At 41.9% G+C, this 27,335-nt stretch overlaps 1 protein-coding gene across 1 annotated transcript in view; it reads right to left on the reverse strand.

The window, feature by feature from the left end:
• Nucleotides 1-27,335, reverse strand: part of LOC132824173 (sodium/hydrogen exchanger 10-like) — a 393,707-nt gene that overhangs the window by 49,930 nt on the left and 316,442 nt on the right. The window contains exons 20-21 of the mRNA XM_060838455.1: nucleotides 25,651-25,842; nucleotides 13,877-14,014 (exon numbers count right to left, since the gene is read on the reverse strand). Of these exons, the coding sequence (XP_060694438.1) occupies nucleotides 13,877-14,014; nucleotides 25,651-25,842 (330 nt within the window). The remainder of the gene's footprint in view (nucleotides 1-13,876; nucleotides 14,015-25,650; nucleotides 25,843-27,335) is intronic.

Raw genomic sequence — 27,335 nt, forward strand, 5'->3', positions numbered from 1 at the left:
GAAACACGGAAAGATTTATAGCACAGAAGGAAAGCATTCAGCCAACAGCGTTCATTCCAGAAGAAAAAGAATAATCCAGTTCAAACTCATCTTTCATCTTTTGGTCTGTAGCCCTGTATGTTATGGCATCTCAAATGTATATCCAAGTGTTTTAAAAATGTAATTAGGGGTTCTGCCTGTTATGCTTCAATCTTCCCTCTAAATTGTTTGACAGTTTTGTTATTAAAATGGCTCATGTTTTCTGCTTATGCAGTACACTAAATTCAATTAGTTAGATTTCGATATTTCGTGATAAGGGAATTTAGAATGAAGGAGCATAATCTTAAAATGAGCACTCAGCTAATTAAGTGAGACATCAGGCAGCACTTTTCACTCAAAGGGTAGTAGATATCAAGAATTCTCTCCCTAAAACTGATAGAAAATAACTTTAAAATAAAAATTAACAAAAACTAAAGAGGGAAAAGTCTCAGAAGACAGTTGTAAAACAGTGCAACAGTAAGTAATTCCGTAGATCAGTATCAGAGGCATTATCTAAAACCTGTGGCAGGAGCAATGAAAAATTCAATTTTTCTAACATAATGGGTGAAAAAGGATGTTGTATCATTGGCACTTACTTGTAGTACATAAAGTATTGTTTTCATGAGATTATACAATTTTCACTATGAATTCCTTTACTTGCTTATGGAAGCCCATTATGTTTATTTTGCAATTTTTAGCACCACATCTCCTTAGGTATGTGAATGTCTGGGACAATCTACCACCAGTTCTGGTGCAAGTAGTCAGTCTTGGATTTAACTCAGCACCTGTGTTACATATAGCAAACTTTATAGAATAATAATGGAGAATAATTATATATAATAATGAAATAAAGAATGAGATTAACAAATACGATATCATGGTAAAAGCTGTAAGTCAGGAGGTGGAAGGGAGAGAGCAACATAGTGAGATTCCAATCAGTAGGGAAGCATTATTAAGCAAACTGATGGAACTGCAGGTGTACAAGCCTCTAGATCGAGATGGACTTCATCTTAAAATAGTTGCTAATGAGATGTTTCAAGAGGAGATTAAACTGATTTATACTTTGGACTGACTGAATTGTCTTATAACGATAGATTGGACAGGCTGGACTAGTTTTCATTTGAGTTTAGAATAATAAGTAGTGATTTAAAAAAGTGACTTAAATAACAATGCTGAATGGTCTTAATAAAGTAGATGTCAAAAGAATATTTCCTCGAATGGATGAGACCAGATTTAGGAGGCATTGTTTTAAAATTAGCAGTCACCCTCTTAGCACAGAAATTAGTAAAAATATTTTTCTCTTGTAAGATGGTGTGACTTTGGAATTCTGCCTCAGAAAGTATTGGAAATGTGATCATTGAATATTTTTAAGGCACAAAGGTTTTTGTTGGACAAGGAAATCAAAGGTTATCAAAGGTAGATGGGAATGTAGAGTTTGGAACACAACAAATTAGCCAGAATCCTATTGAATGGCAGAGTAGATTAAGTGGCTGTGATACCTATGTCTGTTCCTATTTTGTATGTTCATTTGTAAAAGTTCTCTTAGCAGAAGGCATTGACCTACTCTTTGCAATTCTCCTGAATATTTAGACTGTTGTTATAAAGGTTTTGAGCTATTATGTTGTGTGGTAACATTGCAATAAATTCCAGCAATAATAAACCTTCAAGTCCAGGTATTTCACAAGTCGACAAAACTCCCATTAAGGATCACTAATAACTTTGAGTCTTGTGACTTCACAAGAACTTGTTCAATTCTTTAAACCGTTCCTTGTGAGTGATAACTTTATTGGTTCCCAGTTGCCAAGTATAAAAGCAAAGGGAAAACAGCAGGGAGCTGCATCATGATGGTTTCCTGTTGCAGCATGCTGCTGGGGAAGTATCCCACAGGCATACAAGAGGCTGGCTACAATGTAGATTGGCAGTAGAAAATTTCCAAAGTTGATTAATGAGGCTCCAGGTGCAGATAGGAGGCAACAAGTACAAAAGGAAGTGCTGAGACCCCAACAATCTCTCCAATGAGGTTTCACTTTTGTCATGTGATGCCTACACCTTCAGCCCTTTAAATTTTGAGTTTCAAATATCCACTGTTTGGGTACACCTCCATTTTTAGGTATTGACCTGCCTCACAGGACAAGCCAAACAGAGGTATGCACGAGAATTCCTAGAAGCATGGCATTCCAACCAGAACTCTATCAACAAACACATTGATTTGAATCCCATTTACCACCACCTGAGAAAAAGAACAAGACATGACATCATCACAGAAAATGACATCACCAACCCAAGGAAACCTAACACATAAATAGAAAGCAGGCCATGCCACCAGTGCTTCATTCAGAGGCTCATTGATGATATTACCTAGTATGATGATGAAACATCTGAAAACAAACCTTACAGCTCAGCTAGCAAAGCTACGTTCAACTGTTATGAAGACTGGCTGCCACAGTTTCTTCATATTGCTCATGAGGAGAGGGTGCGGTTATTTGACTCCTCAGAACAAGTGAAAAATTTCTTGAACAGTTTAAAATAATTTGGATAGATTTATAGACATGGGTGTTATGAAGATGTGAGTTTACTTTAAGAAAGTTAAAAGCAGCAGAACTACTGGATACAGCAGCAAGTGCACTCAAAAAGATAACAATGTAACAATGGGTCGAAGAACTTGATTTCATTGCTTAGAGACAAAAACAAATTGGAATCCAGCCAGTTTAAATTATACCCAAAACATATCAAATTCCAATCAAGTTTGAATTAAGTATATTGTCAATCTTGAGGGGCAATGACTTAAGCCAATGCTCTGGAGCATAAGACCGGGGAAAACTGAACAGTTGAGAGGAGAACTACCACACCTTAGCATGTATAAAGATTGCCTGAAAAATAGCTCTCTTAAAAAGGCACATTTTCAATCAATAACCTGGAAAACAGAAATTCCTAACCAGAAGAAAAGAAGACACAGGAAGATCTGAAGACAAGAACCGAAGGCTGTCTGGTTTTGAGATAAGAAGTGTTGTTTTCTAAATGTTTATTGGGAGTTTTATCAGACTTGTCTTTTAGAAGGGAAGGTAAAAGATAAGTTTAAGAAAGAAATTGTAAATAGTGCTTAGTTAATTATACTCTGTTATACTTTAAGAAATAAAGGAGTTAAATTTTACTTTAAATAGTTCTTGTCCACTTGATTTTTACATATTACTGCACAGAAAAAAAATCTTTTCTGTGTTGCTGGTTTTAAATTAAGCAGGAGAGTTTACCCTGTGTCATAACAGTTTGGGGGCTCAGGTCTGTGATTTGAACTGGTTGAGACAAATTTGAATAGATTTGAGTGTACAAAAAAATCACAGAAAATGAAACACTTGCAGATTAGTGTCCTAGATCTTTAAATAAAATGCAGGTGAGACATTTGTTTAGTTTTGGTGACTTGTGGTTGATTACATTAAAAGTCAGAGAAATGGCTCTTAAAATTGCTAAAGAGGTTCTGAGATTGGAAGATGATTCTCAAATTTGCCAAGAAAGTTTCGAAGGAAAGAAAAAGGCCATACTTTTAGAATGAGCAAATAAGTTAGATTTGAGTTTAACCAAGGACAAAAGTAAAACTGAAATTGAATAGTTTAGTGTTTTGGTTTTTCATAAATAGACTCCATGAGTCTTCTTTTGTATATGGCCAGCATTCAGTAAGTTGAATTCTTCCTCTCGGCAGGTGGTTGTAAAGGAACATGGCTAGTAGTGTTCTTCAATGATGCACCTGGAATATTAGAGGGATCCATTCACCAATTAAAAGGAAAAAGGTGTTGTCGAGTCTTAAAAAGGAGAAGGTGGATGTTGCCCTGTTGCAGGAGACTCACCTTAATGACAAGGAACACTTGTTGTTATAGCAGGGCGGGTTTCATCGGGTGTTTTACTCGTCCTTTAACACTAAGAGCAGGAGGGTGGTCATACTCGTCCAAAAGAATCTTCTGTTTAATTTAGCAGATTGTGTGAAAGATGAATAAGGCCCCATACATGGTGAGGAATATAGTATTTTGAATGTCTATTGTCCTCCAGCCTGATCCTTTAATCTTGACTGATACACTATGTAGGCTGATGGCCTTTGTGTAGCGGGATATTATTATAGAGGGAACTTTAATTGCCTTATGGAATCTGTGCTGGATAGAATGCCCAAAGACCCCCAGAGCTTTTTTTTAAAGATTAGATTACTTACAGTGTGGAGACAGACCCTTCGGCCCAACAAATCCACACCATCCTCAGAAGAGCAACCCTCCCAGATGTATTCCCCTACATTTACCCATTCATCTAAAACTATGGGCAATTTAGCATCACCAATTCACCTAACCTGCACATTTTTGGACTGTGGAAGGAAACCCACGCAAACACGGGGAGAATGTGCAAACTACACACAGACAGTTGCCTGAGGCAGGAACTGAACCCAGTCTCTGGCACTGTGAGGCAGCAGTGCTAACTACTGTGCCACCCATCTCCACAATCTACATAGTTGGGACTTTACATTCTTTTCCAATCCTCATAATGCCATACAAGGATTGATTTTTTTCCTAACTCCCGCAGCTCGTCTAGATTCAGTGGTATCTTATTTAAATGGGAATTTAGTGGTTGAAATTAAGGGTAATGCAATGAGCTCACAGTACTGGTGAATGGATCCCTTCATCCTCAAGGATAGCATGTTCATTGAATACTTTTCTCGGGAATTTGAAGCATTCTTGGTCACCAACTCAGGCACAGCTAGTAATCCGTACATTCTTTGGGAGACTGCTAAGGCCTACGTTAGAGGGATGATTATCTCATACTCAGCCACAAAAGGGAGAGCAGCAACGTCTGCTCGAACACGATTGAAGGCAGCTGAGACGGCATATTACAGTAGACCATCAGTGGCTAAGCTGCAGCGGATCACAGCCCTTCGATCCACCTTAAACTCCATGCTTACGCATACAGCCGGGAAGGATGGTGATAGGCTGGATAAATATTTGGCAAGAGCTGAAAATGTGTTGCTAGAAAAGCGCAACAGGTCAGGCAGCATCCAAGGAGCAGGAGAATCAACGTTTCGGGCATGAGCCCTTCGTCAAGAATGATTCCTGAAGAAGGACTCATGCCTGAAACGTCGATTCTCCTGCTCCATGGATGCTGCCTGACCTGCTGCGCTTTTCCAGCAACAACATTTTCAGCTCTGATCTCCAGCATCTGCAGTTCTCACCTTCTCCTAACTATTTGGCACATCTGATTAGGAGGAAGAATGCCTCCCAATCTATTGCTTCTATTAGGGAAGGGAATGGGACTCTTACTTGTAATGCTAAAAAGATCACTGTGGCGTTTCGGAGGTTCTATTCTGAACTGTATCAGTTTGAATGTTGTGAAGATAGACAGGATAAAATGGAGTCTTTTTTTTAGGAACTTGGATCTTCCAGGGGTGCATGCTGAGCAGGCATCTCTCCTTAGTGCTCTTTTAAAAGCACAAGAGATACAGGAGGCAGTGAGGCAACTTCAAAGTGGAAAGGCGCCTGGTCTTCTCAGTGAGTTTTATAAAGAATTTGTAAAGGTACTGTCAGGACTGATGCTAGACATGTATAGCTATTTATATAGTCGCGATTGCCTCCTGCCATCCTTGAGAGAGGCTAATATCTCTCTTATCCTCAAGAAAGGGAGGCCCCAGAGGACTGTGCTTCTTACAGACCCATCTCGCTTTTAAACTCTGATTCTAAACTTTTGACAAAGCCTTTGGCATTGAGGTTGGAAGGCGTGTTGCCCTCTATTGTTACAGAAGATCAGACAGGCATTATAAAAGGTCGCAGATCCTCTATTAATGTTAGGAGGTTTCTTAACATAATTCAAGTACGCCAGCAGCGATCGGTTCAAAGGTTGATGGTCTTTCTGGATGCGGAGAAGGTAACTGATCGGGAGGAATGGTGTACCTTTTTTATATCCTGCAGCGGTTTGGCCTGGGTGAAATGTTTACTAGATGGGTAAGGGACCTTTAAAGTGATCTTCTGGTGGCGGTTCTCACCAATGTTATAAGTTCTGATCATTTTAGCAGCGGTAGGGGCAGTCAGCAAGTCCCCTTTCAACTTTGCTTTTCACTTTGGTGATTCAGGTGTTAGCAGAGGCCATTAATGGGGACTGTAATATAGCTGCCCCAAAGATAGGGTTGAAAACACATAAGATTACGTGACATGTGGATGATGTCTTATTTTTCATACGAACCCCGCAGTCTCTGTGCCTTGTTTGATTCCGTGTATTAATTCATTAGGTTCTTTCTTAGGTTGCAACTTCAATTTTTCAAAATTGGAGGCTATGGCTATGGGTGGGTCTTAAGAGGAATACCTGATGTTGAAGGTGGGTTCCTCTTTAAGTGGGCACAGGGAGTTTTTTTCAACTTGGGCCTCTCTGTTAGCCCCAGCTTTGATCAGTTATTCAAGGCTAATTTTGTTCATTTATTTGACAAGATTAAATAAGACCTTTGAAGATGAGGGGCCCTTCCAATATCATGGTTGGGTCGAGTTGCTCTTATCAAAATGAATGTTCTTCCTTGCTTATTGTACACTTTGCTGATGCTCCCTTTGCTCTTTCCTAGGCAAACATTTTGGAAATTGAATGACTGGCTTAATTCTTTTATTTGGTGCTATAAATGGCCCCTTGTTAAGCTTGCAAAGTTGCAATTGGCCCAAGGATTGGGGGAGTGGTCCTCCCAGATATTAGATGATATCAACTGAGTTCCTTTCTATCTTTTGTAAATGACTGGGCCTGTGGGGACTTGGTGTCAACATGGTTAGACATTGTCTAGACGAAGTGTCCTCTTATCAACCTGTTGATTTTAGACAAAATGAGGAGAGTTGCAGAATATTGCAGTAATCTAATAGTTACTAACATGGTCAAAGCATGGAGGGCAATGAGACAGATGGAGGGTAATATATCCATATCATCTTTTCTTACTCCCATAGTTGGCATGCCGGGTTTTCGGCCAGGGACAATGGATCCCAGGTTTAAACTTTGGGTGGATAGGGGAGTCTCTTGTTTGGGTGATCTGTTTGAGGGTGAAATGTTAATATCATTTTATCAAATAACTCGGAAATATGGATTGTTGAGTAGGGACCTCTTCTGTTTTTCTCAGATTAGAGATTTTATCCAAAAGGAGACTACGGTCTTGACTGAGTGTTATAGATCTGATACGGAAAAGAGGATGCTACAGGCTAACAGCATTCTTTCAGTGAGTATTCTCTGTCATTTGTTGGAGGGCAGGTTCCTTGAGTGACATCGAGCTTCTATGTGAGGCCTGGGAGAGAGAGTTATGAATTGAGATCACTCAGAAATATGGGAGGACATTTGTGAGAATGCGAGGAGGATTTCAATTTGTAGTAGGACCCAGGCTATGCAGTTAAAGATTCTTCATAGGGCGTATCTGGCCTCAGGTTGGCTTACAAAATTTAAGCAGGGAGCATCTTCAATGCGTCCCAAAAGTAAAATAAATGTGGGTACCCTCACTCATTGTCTGCGGTCCTACCACAGGCTGCGTGCATGTTGGAGTGCTATTTCAGGAGTAATACAGAGGGTCTTGGTAGGGAACGAGGTCAAGGTAGGCCTGGTCTATTTGCTCCTGGGTTTCCTGAATTTACCTCCCTTACATGTATATGGAAAAAAGCTTTTCAACATTCTCACTTTTTGTGTGAGGAAGAACATTCTGATATGCCGGGTGTCTGTAAACTCCACCCTTCCCCCAAACCACTACCCCCTCAAACCCCCCCGACTAGCCGGGTCTGTCAGAGTGGCATAAGTTCATTATGGAACACATTCCGTTAAACTTTCTTATAAATATGGTGCACCAGAAAACAGACAATGTTTATACGACATGGCAGCCTCTTTTGAATTCTTTGGAAACAGATATGTCTGCCATTTTGATTAGGGCTTTTGTTTAGCCATGATGGTTTGGTCCGATAAACTTAATATTAGGAGAGGAAGAATTTCGAACAAATATGAGTTTACTAATTGATGCTCTGGAAGGTTGACAGCTATGGGCTTGTTGTGGTGAGCAGTGTTATTTATTTATTTATTGATTTGTTATAAGTGTCATGTTGATTTGTTTTGTTGAGTAGTATAGTAGTTGGTTTATTATTGTTTTTGGTGTTATGATGCTATATTTTCATATTTTTGGAACTTGCTAATTTTGTAAAGAAAAATTTTTCAAGTATTTTTTAAAAATCAATTTCAATGTCTTTTTTCGTTTTGAAACAGCTAAAGGCTAATATTTCAAATACAGATGGAGGATGGGAAAAATTTCTGGCTGTAACAGTTGCTCCTTTTTTGAGGTATTTTAGGTGTTGGAGGTGATTTCTTCAAATTCCAGCAGTAGCAATTACTGTTTTTCATGCTGTTGCATTGTTTTTGAACTTTGGAAAAAAAAGTTAAAACACCACTGTTAAAAGGGAAGAAGCACATGGCGAATTAGTGCAGGAGAGAGAGAGAGAGACAGAGAAAGAAACCTACACTGCTAATTGACACAGCAGTGAACCTGCACAGTTACTGCCTTTGCTGTTTGAATTCATGTATTGCTGGACATTAGAGTGCGTGTGGGAAAATTGAGAAACAGTGAAATTCACAACTGATCTTGGAGGAACCTGTTTGGGAGAGGTCACATCATAGAAACAGAGAAGTGGATATTTAAGCGTGGCCTTACACTACGTCAGCAGTAGTGTGTAGAGTGGGTTCTTCCTTGATTACATGTTTTACTGAGATATGTCTCTTGATTAAACTTAAAATATAAGCCATAAGTATTAATTTAACCTGGAGCAGTGTTTTGTGAAGGAATAAGACAGTGCTATTTTCTGGGTCTGGAGATTGAAAAAGCAAAAATGACCTTTAGTAGAGTGATGTGCTCTTCTTGTCTGAAGTGGGAGTTTAGGGAGAGTTTACGGGTTACTGAGGATTATATCTGCAATAAATGCCATTGGTTGCGAATCCTATCAAATCGAACGGATCATTGGAGAGACAGTTAGAGGCAATGAAGAATTTACAAGTGCAAGGGGGGTGATGGATTGCAGTTATAGGAAGAAGGAAAAGTTGCAGATACAGTCACATAGGTTGGTTAACTCCAGGAAAGGTAAGAGAGGTAGGCAGTTAGTGATGGAGTCTTCTGTGGCTATCCCCATTTCAAACAAGTATGCTATTTTGGAAAATGTAGGGGGTGATGGATTCTCAGGGGAACGTAGCATGAACAGCCAAATATTTGGTATTGAGACTGGCTCTAACACAATGAGGGGTATGTCGGGTTTCAAGAGATTGATTGTGTAGGGGACTCTCTGGTCCGAGGTACAGACAGATGTTTCTGTGGCCAGCAGCGAAAAATCAGAATGTTGTGTTGCTTCCCTGGTGCCAGGCTCAAGGATCTCAAAGAAGTTGCAGTATGTTCTCAAGGGGGAGATGGACAGCAGGAGGTCATTGTACACATTAGAATCAACGACATAGGAAGGGAAAAGGTTGAGATTCTGAAGGGAGATAACAGAGAGTTAAGTAGGAATTCAAAAAGGAGGTCCTCGAGAGTAGTAATATCTGGATTACTCCCGGTGCTACGAGGGCAGGAATAGGAGGATAGAGCAGACGAATGCATGGCTGAGGAGCTGGTGAACGGGAGAAGGATTCACATTTTTTGATCATTGGAAGCTCTTTTGGGGTAGAAGTGACCTGTACAAGAAGGACAAATTGCATCTAAATTGAAAGGGGACTAATATACTGGCAAGGAGCTTTGCTAGAACTGCTAGTGAGGATTTAAACCAGTAAGGTCGGGGAGGAGCCCAGGGAGATAGTGAGGAAAGAGACTTGGTACAGTTGACAACAAAGTGAGCCAAACAGTCAGGGCAGGCAGGGACAAAGCAGAGAACAAGGTAAGACCGATAAATTAAACTGCATTTATTTCAATGCAAGAGGCCAAAAAGGGAAGGCAGATGAACTCAGGGCATGGTTAGGAATATGGGACTGGGATATCATAGCAATTATAGAAATATGGCTCAGGATGGACAGGACAGGCAGCTTAATGTTCCAGGATACAAATGCTACAGGAAGGACAGAAAGGGAGGCAAGAGAGGAGAGGGAGTGACGTTTTTGATAAGGGATAGCATTACAGCTGTATTGAAGGAAGATTTTCCCAGAAATACATCTAGGGAAGTTATTTGGGTGGAACTGCGAAATAAGAAAGGAATGATCACCTTACTGGGATTGTAATTTAGACTCCATAATAGTCAGAGGGAAATTGAGAAACAAATTGTAAGGAGATCTCAGTTATCTGTAAGAATAATAGGGTGAGACCTTAACTTTTCAAACATAAACAGGGAATACCATAGCGTTAAGGGTTTAGATGGAGAGGAATTTGTAAGTGTGCACAAGAAAAATTTCTGATTCAGTATGTGGATGTACCCACTAGAGAAGTTGCAAAACCTGATCTACTCTTGGGAAATAAGGCAGGGTAGGTGACTGAGGTGTCAGTGCGGGAGCACTTTGGGGCCAGAGACCATAATTCTATTAGTTTTAAAATAGTGATGGAAAAGGATGGAGCAGATCTAAAAGCTGAAGTTCTAAATTGGAGAAAGGCCAATTTTGACGGTATTAGGCAAGAACTTTCAAAAAGGCAAAAGTGAGGACTGCAGTTGCTGGAGATCAGAGTCGAGATTACAGTGGTGCTGGAAAAGCACAGGCTTTTCAGGCTGCATCCGAGGAGCAGGAAAATCGATGTTTCGGGCAAATGCCCTTCATCAGGAATGAAGGCAGGGAGCCTCCGGGATGGAGAGATAACTGGGAGGGGGGTGCAGCTGGTGTGAAGGTAGCCAAGAGTACAATAGATGGATGGAGGTAGGGATGAAGGTGATAGGTCAGAGAGGAAGGTGGAGTGGATGGGTGGGAAGGAAGATTGGTAGGTAGGACAGGTCATGAGGATGGTGCTGAGCTGGAAGGTTGGAACTGGGGAAGGTGGGGGGAGGGGAAATGAGGAAACTGGTGAAGTCCACATTGATGCCCTGGGGTTGAAGTGTTCCGAGGCGGAAGAGGAGGCGTTCTTGCTCCAGGCATCAGGTGGTGAGGGAGTGGCGGTGGAGGAGGCCGAGGACCTGCATGTCTTTGGCAGAGTGGGACGGGGAGTTGAAATGTTGGGCCACGGGGTGGTGGGATTGATTGGTGTGGGTGTCCCAGATATGTTCCCTAAAGCGCTCTGCGAGAAGGCGTCCAGTCTCCCCAATGTAAAGGAGACCACTTTGGGAGCAACAGGTACAATAAATGACATTGGTGGAGGTGCAGGTGAAATTTTGATGGATGTGGAAGGCTCCTTTGGAGCCCTGGATGGAGTTGAGGGGGGAGATATGGGCGCAGGTTTTACAATTCCTGTGGTGGCAGGGGAAGGTGCAGGGAGGGGAGGGTGGATTGTGTGGATCTGACCAGGTAGTCACAGAGGAAACAGTCTTTGCGAAACGCAGAAAGGGGTGGGGAGGTAAATATATCCCTGGTGGTGGGGCCTGTTTGGAGATGACGGAAATGTCAGCGGATGATGTGGTTTATGCAAAGGTTGGTAAGGTGGAAGGTGCAGACCAGGGAATTCTGCCCTTGTTGCGGTTGGAGGGGTGGGATTTGAGGGCGGAGGTGTGGGACGTGGATGAGATGCGTTGGAGGGCATCTTCAACAATGTGGGAAGGGAAATTGCGGTCTTTAAAGAAGAACACACCAGATGGCCTCCTTCTTTTGCTGTTTCTATTGAACCAATGACCTACAGGGTGCTAGATTAACGTGCTACCAACTGGGCGAAGCTAACAGTAAAGTATGATAGGGAAGTCTTGTAAAGTATTTAGAGTCATAGAGTCATAGAGATGTACAGCACGGAAAGAGACCCTTCGGTCCAACCTGTCATGCTGACCAGATATCCCAACCCAATCTTGTCGCGGATATAGGTGGGAAGTGCCTGAACAAAGAGGGAGAGGCTGGAAGTTGAGGTATGACAAGATGAGTTCAGTAGGGTGGGAGCATGCCGAGACAATGGGTCGGCCAGGGTAACTGGGCTTGTGGATCTTGGTGAGCAGGTGGAACCAGCAGTTTGGTGGACTGTACGTTTGAAAGCAGTGGAGGGGAGATCACCAAAGGCAATAAGGACACTGACGGTGTCTTGGATTTGGGCATGATAGGTCCTGGTGGGATTGTGGCAAGGAGGAGGTAGGATGTGGTGGTGGAGAGTTGGTGTTGGGCCTCTGTGACATAGAGGCCCGTCCTCCAGATTGCCACCGCCCCATCTTTGTCAGCGGGTTTGCCTCTGCATTGCCGAACTGGTCCCCACCCTCAATAACTTTTCCTTCAACTCCTCCCATTTCTTCCAAATCAAAGGGGTGGCCATGGATACCTGGATGTGCCCCAACTAGGCCTGCTTCTTTGAAGGTCATATCTTCAGCACCTACACAGGTACTGTACCCCAATTTTTCTGCTGTTACATTGATGACTGCATTGGTGCAGCATCCTACACCCAGGGGAAATGGAGCAGTTCATCGACACTGCCCACAACTTCCACCCTGCCCTCAAATTCACTTATACCATCTTAGACACCTCCCTCCCCTTTCTCGATCTCACTATTTCCATCTCCGGCGACAGTCTCCAGATGGATGTCTATTAAAAAACCTACAGACTTCCATAACTACCTGCACTACATTTCCTCCCACCCAGTATCTTGCAAAAACTCCATCCCTTTCTCCCAATTCCTCCACCTCTGCCGCATCTGCTTGGATGAGGAGACATTCCACTTGTGAACATCCCAGATGTCCATCTATTTTGAGCAATGTGTTTTTCCTCCCTCCGTCATCCAGATAGCCCTCCACCACACCACCCTCATTCCCCGTTCCACCACTCCAAAACCTCCACCCCCAACACAATAAGGACAGAGACTCCCTCATCCTCACCTACCACCTCACTAGTCTCCACATCCAATGCATCATCTTCAAACACTTGCGCCAATATCGTCCCCTCCCCACCCCTCTCAGCCTTCTGCAAGGACCATTCCTCTGACAGTCCTTGGTTACACCACCCTCTCCAATGAACTCCCAGGTACCTTCCCTTTCACCAGAAAAATGCAAAACCTGCCAGTACACGAACTCCCCATACCCCTCTCCAGGACCCCAAACAGTCCTTCCAGGTGAGACAGAGGTTCACCTGCCTTTCTTCCAACCTAGTTTATTGCATCAGGTGCTCCCGATGTGGTCTTCTCTACATCTGGTAGACGGTACCTAAACTTGGGGAATGGCTCACTGAGCATCACAGCTGGATCCATAGGGGCCAACTGGACGTCCCAGTTAGTGCCCATTTCAATTCCCCCAACCACTGCCTTTCCAACATGACCATCCTTGGCCTCCTCCATTGCAAAACCAAACCATCACATCTACTGGAGGAACAACATCTCATCTTCCGCCTGGGTACCCTGCCTTGAGTTCTCCAATTTCAAACCTCCCTCTCCATCCTCTGACTCCCTTCCCAGCCCCTCCCCCTCACTGCCACTGCTCCCTGCCACCAACCAGATCCGTTCCTCCCATTGACCAACCTCTATCCCCACTTCACCACCCTGCCCTGCCTCCCCCCTTATCTGCAGCTACCCCCCAAACCCACCCCCAGTCCTGAAGAAGGGTTACACCCTTCTACACCAACTGGTGCTTTCTTCCAGCATCCTATTTGTCTACTTTGGATTCCAGCATCTGCAGATTTTTATCTGTATACATGTAAGGCAGCCAGATTAGAGAATGAATGCTAATTTCATTGCTCCAGCTCTCATTTTCCTTTTAAGGGAAGTTCCTTGCTGAAGATGCAGTATCTGAAAATTTACCTTACAATACCAGAACAAGAACATAATTACCTGATATGTTATATCTTCCATCATGATTGTAATAGCAATGCGAATCCCTAGTGCTAGCCAGATTTTATACTCAAGAGAAGGAAATTCAGAAAAGACATCAAAAGCTTCAAAGAGGTCATCAATTGAGATGTAACAAGTCTGAAAAGGGGAAAAAAAAGACATAACATGACTAAAGTATTGGAACAAAGAAAAATTTTCTGTTGTTTTTCTGAGAACTAGGTCTACAACGAGAACAAAGTGAATAGTATATAATCTTAACGGTCAATTTCATTGTTACCTTTTCAATTTTGTGTCGAATAATAAATCAAAGGAACTGAGACCACTGAAAACGGTTCTTTAATTCCAACATTTTAATATGATAGATTGCACAGATTTTAATCAACACCAATTCTATTTCTGTCTGTTTTATCTTTTTGTAAATACAGTACCTGATTTGCTCAAGAACATGGCAGAAGTCACAAGAAGAAATACTCCACACTAGCTATAATAAAATCATAAATTTTTAAAAATATATGTACACAAAGGACTATATAAAAGTATCTGTATGACATATTTGCTGTTCATCAATTTTGGTGTCTACATGACTGTAATAGGGATGGCATTAGGGATGGGCTATTGGTTTGGTGCAATAATAATACAGGAGATCCTGATTTACAAATGTCTGACTTACAAATGCTTGATCTAATGAATGAGATCCAATATTAATACTAATTTTGAAGAACTGATAGGTGAACATTGGTGCATACTTATGAGCGGTTTTCTTTTGCTACTGAATTGTATCATATTGTGACCCGACTTACGTATAAACTGACTTATGAACATACTCAAGAACAGAACCCATTTGTAACCCGGGACTGCCTGTATTCAGAATTAAACTTGGTAGTTTAAAATGCTCTTTTTCTGTTCCTTTTCTATTCACACTTCCACTAATTTTATATCAGAACAGGCAACAATGTTTAGGGATGTAGTCAGTGCAGTGTTTGTATGACTTCAGTTCTATGAGCTAAGTCATAATGACAAATTAATTAGAACATACAGCAACACTATTGCTGAATCAAATTCCCGGAGTTCATTATCTCACAGGATTGTGGGAATACTAGCATCAAATGGATAGTAGCAAATTAAGAAAATTTGCAGTTACTTCTTCTGTGGCAAACCTTCCTGGGGACACAAATGGACTGCTTTAGAAACTGACTATAGATTGTATGAGTCAAAAGTGTGGCGCTGGAAAAGCACAGCAGGTCAGGCAGCTGAGCAGCAGGAGAGTTGACATTTTGAGCATAATCCCTTCATCAGGGATGTGGGGTGGAGCAAGGGGGCTGAAAGATAAATAGGAGGGGTGTGGACCTGGGAGGAAGGTAGCTAGGAAGGCGAAAGGTAGATAAAGGTGGAGGGTGATGCTGATAGGTCAGAGGGGAGGGTGGAGCAGATAGGTGGGAAGGAAGATGGACAGGTAGGACAAGAGGGCTGTGCCAATTTGGAGGGTTAGACCTGGGATAAGGTGGGGAAAGGGTAAAATGGAGGAAGAACACCTCATCTTTCGCCTTGGGAGTTCACCTGGGTGAATGTGGAGAAATGATGGGTTGAATCCCACTAGAAATTGGCTAAGTGACAATTTTGTTGAGTTTCATGGTTTCCCTCTGTAAGCTTTTGTGAGCTTTCTCATGCTAGCTTTCGAAATTCATCTCATCACCAAATGCCAATTTCCTATGGCACTCCACTGGTTATATTCTCCATCCACTACAGACAGAAGTAATGGCCATTGCTAGAACTTTCAGAAATTCCTGGTGCTGACAACATTTTTAAAACCAAGCCATGCATTCAGTAAAGCCCTGGCAGTCTGCAGTTGCCCAGCGCAGTTTGTTTTATTTAACCCAGACATGCAAGACAGAGAGCTATCGGCACCCTGCTTTGCTGGCAGGGACCTGGAGGTCCTGCTGGAGGTCACTGTATGTGGCCACTGCTGATGGAGCATATCCTGTTGGTGACTAATTGAGGTTGGAGGAGCGAGTGGTGGCTATAGGCAAGACTAGGGTGGTGCACCTGTTTGGGGATTACAAAGCACTAGGCAGGAAATTGAAGCACAGGTCCTCAAGGGCCATAATCTCCGGATTACTGCCCGAGCCACGTGCTAATTGGCATAGGGACAAGAAAATTAGGCAAGTAAACACGTGGCTAAGGGATTGGTGTGGGAAAGAGGGATTCCACTTCATGGGGCATTGGCATCAGTTTTGGAACAGGGGAGATCTGTACCGTTGGGACAGTCTCCACCTGAACCGATCAGGTACCAATGTTCTAGCGAAGAGGATAAATAGGGTGGTCAGTAGGACTTTAAACTTCTGAGTTGGGGGGAAGGGAAAGTGAAAGCGACAGGGAGTATGGCGTTAAGTGGAAAGATAAGCAGCAGGATAGCATGTGTCCAGACGAATTTAAAATTGAGGCAGACTGAGAATGCAGAAAAAAGCAAGGATAACTTAGGACATCATATGACTTCCAACATCTCTAATGATAAGGAAGTTAGCATTAAGGCACTTTACCTGAATGCTCGTAGCATTCATAACAAAGCCGATGAACTAATGGCACAGATAATAGTGAATGATTATGATGTGGTAGGCATCACAGAGACTTGGTTACAGGGGGGTCAGGACTGGCAGTTAAACCTCCATGGTTTTTCAACTTATCGAAAAGACAGAGAGGTGGGTAGAGGGGTGGGGTTGCCTTGTTAGTTAAGAACAAAATTAAATCAATGGTATTGAATGACATAGCGTCGGATGATGTGGAGTCTGTGTGGGTGGAATTGAGGAACCACAAAGGCAAAAAAACCATAATTGGAGTTGTTATAGACCTCCTAACAGTAGTCAGGACCAGGGACGCAACATGTACCGGGAAATAGAGAAGGCATGTCAGCAAGGCAAAGTCACATTGATCATGGGAGACTTCAATATGCAGGTGGACTGCATAAATAATGTTGCTAGTGGATCCAAAGAAAGGGAATTCATGGAATGCTTACAGGATGGCTTTTTGGAACAGCTTGTCATGGAGCCCACAAGGGAGCAGGCTATTCTGGACCTAGTGCTCTGCAATGAACCAGACTCTATAAAAGATCTTAAAGTAAGGGAACCCTTAGGAAGTAGCGATCATAATATGGTAGAGTCCAGTCTGGAGTTTGAAACAGAGAAGGCAAAATCGGATGTAATGGTGTTACAGTTAAATAAAGGTAATTATGAGGGCATGAGAGAGGAACTGACAAAAATAGACTGGAAACAGAGGCTAACCGGGAAGACAGTACAGCAAAAATGGCAGGAGTTTGTTGGTATAATTGAGGACACTGTACAGAGGTTCATCCCCAAGAAAAGAAAGATTATCTGGGGAGGGATTAGACAACCATGGCTGACAAAGGAAGTCAGGAAATGTATTAAAGAAAAAGAGAGATCCTATAAAGTGGCCAAGAACAGTGGGAAATCAGAAGATTGGGAAGGATACAAAAACAAACAGAGGATAACAAAGAGTGTAATAAGAAATGAGAAGATCAAATATGAAGGTAGGCTAGCCAGTAATATTAGAAATGATAGTAAAAGTTTCTTTCAGTACATAAGAAACAAACGACAGGCAAAAGTAGACATTGGGCCACTTCAAACTGATGCAGGAAGCCTAGTGATGGGAGATAAGGAAATAGCAGGAGAACTTAACAAGTACTTTGCGTCAGTTTTCACAGTGGAAGACATGAGTAATATCCCAAAAATTAAAGGGAGTCACGGGGCTGAGTTGAGTATGGTTGCCGTTACGAAAGAGATAGTGCTAGAAAAGTTAAAAAGTCTAAAATTGATAAATCTCCTGGCTCCGATGGGATACACCCTAGAGTTCTGAGAGAGGTGGCTGAGGAAATAGCAGAGGCATTGGTTGAGATCTTTCAAGAGTCACTGGAGTCAGGAAAGGTCCCGGATGATTGGAAGATGGCTGTTGTAACCCCCTTGTTCAAGAAAGGATCAAGACAAAAGATGGAAAATTATAGGCCAATCAGCTTAACCTCGGTTGTTGGTAAAATTCTAGAGTCCATCATTAAGGATGAGGTTTCTAAATTCTTAGAAGAGCAGAGTCTGATTAGAACAAGTCAACATGGATTTAGAAAGGGGAGGTCATGCCTGACAAACCTGTTGGAATTTTTTGAAGAGCTAACAAGTAGGTTAGACCACGGAAACCCAATGGATGTGGTCTATCTAGACTTTCAAAAGGCCTTTGATAAGGTGCCTCACGGGAGGCTGCTGAGCAAGGTGAGGACCCATGGTGTTCGAGGTGAGCTGCTGGGATGGATTGAGGATTGGCTGTCTAACAGAAGGCAGAGAGTTGGGATAAAAGGTGACGAGTGGTATCCCGCAGGATTCAGTGTTGGGGCCACAGCTATTCACATTATATATTAATGATTTGGATGAGGGGACTGGGGGCATTCTAGCGAAGTTTGCAGATGATACAAAGTTAGGTGGACAAGCAGGTAGTACTGAGGAAGTGGGGAGGCTGCAGAAGGATCTAGACAGGTTGGGAGAGTGGTCCAGGAAATGGCTGATGGAATTTAACGTGAGCAAGTGCGAGGTCTTGCACTTTGGCAAAAAGAATAAAAGCATAGACTACTTTCTAAATGGTGAGAAAATTAGTAAAGCCAAAGTACAAAGGGATCTGGGAGTGCTAGTCGAGGATTCTCTAAAGGTAAACATGCAGGTTGATTAAGAAAGCGAATGCAATGTTGTCTCTTATCTCAAGAGGGTTGGAATATAAAAGCAGCGATGTGCTACTGAGACTTTATAAAGCTCTGGTTAGGCCCCATTTGGAGTACAGTGTCCAGTTTTGGTCCCCACACCTCAGGAAGGACATACTGGCACTAGAACGTGTCCAGCGGAGTTTCACACGGATGATCCCTGGAATGGTAGGTCTAATATATGAGGAACGGCTGAGGATCCTGGGATTGTATTCGTTGGAGTTTAGAAGATTAAGGGGAGACTTAATAGAGACGTACAAGATAATACATGGCTTGGAAAGGGTGGACGCTAGGAAATTGTTTCCGTTAGGCGAGGAGACTAGGACCCGTGGACACAGCCTTAGAATTAGAGGGGGTAAATTCAGAACAGAAATGCGGAGACATTTCTTCAGCCAGAGAGTGGTGGGCCTGTGGAATTCATTGCCACAGAGTGCAGTGGAGGCCGGGACGCTAAATGTCTTCAAGGCAGAGATTGATAGATTCTTGTTGTCTCGAGGAATTAAGGGCTACGGGGAGAACGCTGGTAAGTGGAGTCGAAATGCCCATCAGCCATGATTGAATGGCGGAGTGGACTCGATGGGCCGAATGGCCTTACTTCCACTCCTATGTCTTATGGTCTATAGACAGCAGGTCACCATTCTGACTTTCATGTTTGGAACTGTAGCCAACTAGTTTCTATCCAACAAGTGGGAGAATGGGAAAGTGCATGACAACGAGAGGAGATTCGTCACGATGACCATGTTAATACATTCAAATAGGCCTCTCATGCTCAATAGTGAGAATCCTGTGTCACTACTCAGCGCTTGGCTGGAGAATGGGACATCCTGCTTTCAATAGTAGGAAGCTGCTCATTGCCAATCTAATGCAATTCTGACAGCTTTATCACCTTTGCCTGCATCGTTCAGTGCCTGTCAAGATTCTGATCAATATTTCCTCTGATGAGTCTAACATCTGCTGACACTTTGGTATTGCTTGCAACTTCGCATGCACACAATTCCAGGAACACTGTCATCACGTAGAATTCTGATGGTGTCACATGTAAAGAACTGTGCATGTGCAAAAAAAAAACTCACTACTGAAATGGAGTTCAGCAGGAGATATGAGGGTGAGGGAGAGGGAATGAGGGTGGTGGGGTAAAGAGGAAAGTGGGTGAGGAGAGTGAGGTCAGTGGTGGTGAGTGAAGATGATGGTGGGGCATAAGGATGTTGTGGGAGTGAGGATGGTGGGAGGGGAAATGTGAGAACAGTGCGGGGGGAGGTGAGGATGCAGTCAGAATGCAGGGTGGGGTTGTGAAGATAGTGAGTGAGGGAGGTATTGAGAAGAGGTTAGGGAAGAGTGAGGGAGAGGAGGCAAGTGGGGGGAACTGGGAGGCCTCCTCTCACTTCCCTCTCTCCCTTTCCTCTCCATTCACAATCCCCTTCTTACCACCCCTGTCCCTCACCCCATTCATAGCCAGAATCTACTCTATTGACAGCCGTACCAAGTTTAAAGGCAAAGCTGCTTCAATGCACATGCACACATTTACGCTGTGAATAGCACACATGGGTGTGGTGTCAATATAATTAAGGATTGCCTTTTTAGTACAGAAATGATAGTTTTTTTCCCCTCACAGGGTTGAGTGACTTTGGAATTTTCTACCAAAGAAGACAATGGAGACAGGATCACTGGATATTATTAGGAAGAGATATATTTCTGTTAGTTAATGGAATCAAAAGCTTATTGGGGCTAGAGGGAAATATAGAAATTGAAGTGCAAACAAATCAGTCATGGAAAGTAGGCTCGTGAGGTCAAATGGTTTACGTCTACTTTAGGTTCATTCATATGTACTGTATCTGGGAAAATCTATTGCTAAAATATCGAATACTCAGAGTGAGTGTTCTGACCAGACAACCCAGGGTATTTTAGAAGTAGACAAAGTATGGTGTTTTTAAAACTTAAATTAACTCACTCCCTCAGGATGATCAAAAGCTATTAGGAGGTCCCAATTTGATGGATGTTGAGAGATATAGACTGCAATGTAATTTTCTCCCTTTTGAAGCAGGTGGTTTGCCAGTGAGGCAGAAGGCTCGATTTGGGATATTTACTGACTGGACAAATGGTTTAAAGTTCCAGTTAAGAGCAACCATGATTCTGGGAGGGTGGTTTGGGAGACATAGTCAGATTGGCCGACCCTGGGGAAGTACATATTAGACAGTAATAAGGTGGGTGAGTGCCAAGGTGGGCTCGTTAGAATGCTTGCCTTTGATATTTCAAACTTCAGCTGGATTATATTTAAAGCATTTTGTCTCTCTTTCCATCACCCTCTCGGCCTCCTCTCCCTCCACCATCTCCCCCCCCCAACCCCCCCAATCACTCTCTTCAACCCCTACCCACTCCCAATGCCTTAAGGGCTCCATGCCCATTTACTCAGGAAGCACAGAACCAATCTGCCATACAGACCATATTACAACAACGGCAATCATTGAAATTATAATGAAAATAATACTCGGAATTCTACTCGGAATAAAAACTGTTCTATAGCCCTCCAAAACGTTCATTCAGAGAGACCCATTAGAATCACTAACAGTAGTTTTACCCAAGTGACACCTCTTAATCTGATCCAGATAAACATACACATATTGATAAAACAAATCATAGAAAGAATAATTTATTTTATCCTCAAAAAGATGATAATTAAAGAAAGTAAACACTACACTTTACTTTGTTTAAACATAACCCCTAGCTAATCTATTTGTAATTCTTGGAGCTTAGCCAAATATGCATAACAGAGGAAGATGGAATACCAGATATCTGGTCATCTGTTTGTACTGATACAGTTCATATCTGGATTCATTTGTTGCCTATCCATAAGTGTCTTTATGAAGGTAATGCTGAGCTTCTTTCACAGTCCTGTTAGAAATTCCATGATATTTTAACCAACTTTGTCTTGATAGTGCAGAGTTCACTGAGTGATGCTGGAACTGCACTCATTCAGTTAAGAGTATTCCATCATGCTCCAGATATGCATGTAGATAGTGGACAGACATTCTGAGGAGATAGCATGTTTGCTGCAGAATTCCTAGCCTCTAACCTGCACTTGCAGGCAACGTATTTACAGGAACAATATAAATGTATACAACTTTGGTAATAAGAGAACATGAGCATTGTGCAGAGGTTTGTTCTCCATATCTAAAAAACAATATATCTGTCATGGAGGCAATATAAGGAAAGTTCACTAGTTTGGTTCCTGTGTTCAAGGGATTGTTTTGTGATGAGAGGCTGAGTAAATTACTCTTCTACACATTGGAGTTTAGAAGAAAGAAAGATGATTTCATCAAAGAATATAAGATTCCAAAGGGTCTTGGCAGGATAGACACCAAGAGGTTTCTTCTAATGTGGAAATCTAAAATATAAAGCGTGGTATCAGGATAAGACATCAATCATTTTGACTGAGATGAAGAGAGATTTGTTCATGCAGAGTATTATGAATCTTTGAGAATTCTCTACTCTAGAGCTTTGTGGATGCTCCATTATTGAGGACATTCAAGGCTGAGATAAATAGATTTTTGGACACTAAGGAAATCAAGAGATCTGGGAATAAGGGGGGAAAGTTTATGTTAATCAGCCATGATCATATTAAAGATGGAGCAAGTTTGAGGGGCCATATGGTCTAATGCTGTTCCTATTTCTTATGTTCCAATACCTGGAATTCTGTGGGACCATAGATGTCAAACAAACAATGATAAACTTATCATCTATTGTAATTAATAAAATAGTTTCCTTTCTCACTTCTGTACTTGCACACCTGCAAGCTTTCATTTTTTACTTAAATTTAAGGTTTGCAGAAAGATTTGTAGCTCGGGTGGCAGTTGCAGTAGTTGTGGGTATGTTCGCAAGCTGGGATGGTGACATTCTCAGTGTTTTGGAGCCTCCTGTGAAGCGCTGCTATGCTGTGTCTTCTGGAATTTATTTGGTTTTGTTCCTGCTGCTTCCGTTTGCTGGTTCCAGTTGTCCATTGCAGTAATTGGTATACCAGGTCTAGGTCAATGTGTTTATTGATGGAGTCCGTGGATGACTGCCATGCCTCTAGAAATTTGCTGGATGTCCTCCATTTAGGCTTGCCCTATTATTGCGTTGTCCAGTCGAATTTGTGGTCCTTGTCATCTGTGTGTATGGCTACCAGGGACAGCTGGTTGTGGCATTTAGTGACTAGTTGATGTTCATGGATGTGGATTGCTAACTGTCAGCCTGTTTATCCTATATAAGGTTTCATGCAGTTTTTGCATGGAATCTTGTAAATTATGTCTGTCTTGCACATGATGGGTATTGTGTCTTTTGTTCTGGTGAGATGTTGTCTGAGTGTGGCTGTCGGTTTATGGGCTATCATGAATCCTAGTGGTTGGAGAAGTCTGGCTGTGGCTAGTGTGTTGGGTCCTGGCATGTCCTTGTTGTGTTGTTTATCTGCTAGGCACCTGTGGATGAAGATGCGGAGATATCTGTTCTTGGCAAAGACTTTGTTAGGGTGTTCTTCTTCTCTTCGCAGGTCAGGAGTGCTGCAGTGTGTTGTAGCCCTTTTAAACAGAGTCCTTAATGCAGCTTCTCTTGTGTGTGTTTGCGTGGTTGCTGTTGTAGTTCAGGATCTGATCCGTGTGTGGCTTTTCTATATACGTTTATTGTGCATTCATTGTTCTGTGCTCTTTCTACTACCACATCCAGGAATGATTGTTAGTTTCCTCCTCTCTCATAAATTTGGCCCCTGTGAGCATGGCATTGATAAAGCAGTGTGTGTTCTCGATCTCTGTTCTCTTAATGATAACAGAAGTGTCGTTCACGTATCTGATCCAGAGTTTGGGTCAGATTTGGGGAAGACTGTTTGTTTCAGACTTTGCATTACTGCTTCTGCTGTGAGCCCAGAGATGGGTAAGCCCATAGGCGTTTCATTGCTCTGTTCATATATCTGGCTGTTGAATATGAAGTGTGTTGTCAAGCACAGGTCTAGTCGTTTGAGTATGCAGTCCTTGTTGATTGCTTCATTGTCATGTCATCAGTTCTGTTTGTCCAGGAATTTGGCTATTGTCTCTCTGGCTAAGGTTTATGTCAATTGAAGTAAATAGTACCATTACATCTCATTCGATGCAACATCCAGATATATGAACATATCGATAGGACACCTATGGCTCACCCATCTCAGGGCTCACAGCAGAAGCATGATGCAATTACGTAAACAAACAGCTCTCCCACAAATCCAAACCAAACTCTGGATCAGCTTCGTGAATTATACTTTTGTTATAATTAAAAGAAGAGGTCGAGAACACACAGCACATTATCAACACCATGCTCAAAGGGATTAAATTTACGAGAGGAGGATGTGACAGTAGAAAGAATACAGAATGGTGAGTGCACAACAAAAGTATATAGAAAAGCCACACATGCGGACCAGATCCTGAACTACAACAGCAACCACCCAAATGCACACAAGAGAAGCCGCATTAGAACATAGAACATAGAAAAATACAGCGCAGTACAGGCCCTTCGGCCCTCGATGTTGCGCCGACCAAAGCCTACCTAACCTACACTAGCCCAATAACCTCCATATGCTTATCCAATGCCCGCTTAAATGACCATAAAGAGGGAGAGTCCACCACTGCTACTGGCAGAGCATTCCATGAACTCACAACCCACTGAGTAAAGAATCTACCCCTAACATCTGTCCTATACCTACCACCCCTTAATTTAAAGCTGTGTCCCCTAGTAATAGCTGACTCCATTAGCGGAAAAAGGTTCTCACTGTCAACCCTATCTAAACCCCTAATCATCTTGTAATCCTAATCTTAGGATTCTGTTCAAAAGGACAACACACTGCAGCACTCCTGACCTGCGAAGCAAAGAAGAAGAACACCTTCACAAAGTCAAGGACATGCCATGACCTAATTCACTAGCCAAGCTACCTTATCGAGGAACTGACAGTCAGACTTTTCATGACATCCCATAAACTGACAGCCACGCTCAGACAATAACTCGTCAGAACAAAAGACCCCATTTCCATTATGTGCAAGACAAACTTATTGTACAAGATTCCATGCAAAGACTGCATGAAACATTATATGGGACAAACAGGTAGATAACTAGCAATCCACATCCATGAACACCAACTAGCCATGAAACGCAGTCCCTGGTAGCCATACACACAGATGACAAGGACCACAAATTTGACTGGGACAACACAATGATAATAAGGCAAGCTAAACAGAGGACAGACGGAGAATTTCCATAGGCATGGCACTCATCCACGGACTCCATTAATAAACACATTCACCCAGGCCTAGTATACCGACCACAGCAATGAACAACTGGAACTGACAACCAGAACCAGCAGAAATGAAACCAAATAAATTCCAGAAGACACAGTACAGCAGCGCTTCACAGGACATGCCAAATCACTGAGGATGTTACCTAGAAAAGAGAGAAAACATCTGCAAATCAACTTACCAGCTCAGTGAACATGCCCACAACTACAGTATTTACTTAAATGGATGGAAAACCCATGCAGCAAACTGCTGAAGCTGAAAATCTCACCCATGGTCAACATTGTGAAGTCTTCCTAGGACTCTTATTTCTTCTGAAGATTAAGAAACAATGTATATATTATGTTTCTAGAAACAACCGATCTAGAAAATCTTGCTGGCAGATCTAGAAAACCTTGCTAACATTTAAGATGTCAGAAAAGATTGGCGGAAAGTAGCTTCATTTCCTGTAAAGGTACTAACTTCAAGATCACCTAATTTTTCAAATGAAGATACCTAAAATGTTTTACAGTAAAATTTCTCTGACAACTTCACTTTTACTTGATGTGAACATCAAAAATTATGTTACTGAAGAGAATATTGTGCAAGTTTTTGAATAAAATAATTCCAAAAACAGCTTTTGGGTTGCCATTTGCTCAAGAGTGTGTTCACTCAAATTGAAAATCTTTGTTAGTTTAAATATTTAAAATTGGCAATATAAATAACTGTTATCATTAACAGTGAAAGAAGTTTGTCCTGACCTGTGCTACAGTTTCACAGGTAACTGTTACTTCCATTCTTTGCTGAGTTAGGCAATTTAGTTCTCCAATAATCGCACCACTGCTCCTGTAGTCAGTGAAGGTGGGTCTGATTTTGTCTGATGGTAATTCATCATCTTCATCCATATCCATGCCTTTACTGCTGATTCCAAGTAATGGTTTGACACCATGTAGCTATTAAACATAGGGAAGATGATCATATTTATAATTTTTTGACAGTAAAAACAAACTAAACCAAGAACAAGCAAAACTTCTGAAAATCCACGAGATGTCTGAATGCTTTGCTAAAACTAATTTGACATAAGGTGCAAATCTCAATGTTTCATGACACAGTAACACACTTCATCAATTATGTAAAATATCAATTCAGACACCATTAGATGCACAACACTTGTCTCCATGGAACAGCATAAGCTTCAGAATCACTTGCTTCTGCTTTAAAGAACACTGAAAGGTAGTCAGATAAATTGAAGTCAGTATATTCAAAAATATCAGAGTAGAATTAATTATAGGTGGTAACAATTGAAAATGAAATATTCCTATCTTAGAATTACTGGCAATGTTTACCACATGAAATAATCTAATTTCTCACTACAATGAGAAATACTTATCTTTTAAAAAGCTGGATCAAACTGGGTTTCAAACATTTCTCTTTGATAATGGCTTTAATTTTAAAAACAGTCTCTTGACAGTGCAGAACTTGAAATGTTGCTGAAAAGGGATGAGGGTAATTCCAAGAATACCAAATTTGAAACACACAATTTATACTACACGATTAATTCTCAGGCTGTGGATGTTGCTGGTAAGGTTATAATAGTGCCCAGCTCTGGATGATGTAAGATGGTCGAGTAGAATTTCTTCTTGAAATATTGCTTACAGAAATTGATGTGTTACAGTTTCCCAAGTAACTGTTACTTCCATCCTTTGCTGAGGTAGGCAGTTTAGGTCTCCAATAATTGTGCCACTGCTCAATTAATCGATGAAGGAGGGCCTGAGTGTCTTGCTGAGCCACTTCTAATGGGACTTAAGGGTCAACCAATTGGAGTGAGGTTGGATTCACATACAGCCCAGACTAAGGAAAGACAGCAGTTTTCTTTTTCCAAAGGGCATGAGAAACAAACTGATAATAATTGAGAGACATACTGTAAGGAACTGTGTCCTATAGCTTGCAGGAAATTCAGACATATGTTCAGTGCTTCTAGTTAGTAGCTTTTCAATTCAGACACGGCATTATTATTTAATTAAGGATACACTATCCAAAAAATGGCAGTATGTGTGATAAAGAAAAATTCAATATTTAAAAGGGCTAATTCACAGATGCAATTTCAAACAGTTGGAATTAGGAAGGATTAATGGAGTTGAAAATGTATTCATGATGGCAAAGGCAGCTCCCTGTGATGTCCTGTGAAGGGCTTTAAGAAGCTAATAGGAGTAGGAAACTTGCAGCGGAAAGATTGCCTGGAGGGACAGCAAGCTGGAGCCCAGTGCCATGGTCCTGGATGCAGCACACTAACTGTTTTAATGACTTAAGCAAGTTAGAAGTGGTGGGAACAGTGGCAGAATTACCTACATCTTGCAACTAGTATTGTCCAAACCCCTCACTCTGCCTTTTCAAGACGATGTCATCACATCACTTCTCATGCTCATTTAACTTGCGGGTGCATTCA

Source organism: Hemiscyllium ocellatum, chromosome 18 (genome assembly GCF_020745735.1).
Source record: "Hemiscyllium ocellatum isolate sHemOce1 chromosome 18, sHemOce1.pat.X.cur, whole genome shotgun sequence".
Lineage (NCBI taxonomy): Eukaryota > Metazoa > Chordata > Chondrichthyes > Orectolobiformes > Hemiscylliidae > Hemiscyllium > Hemiscyllium ocellatum.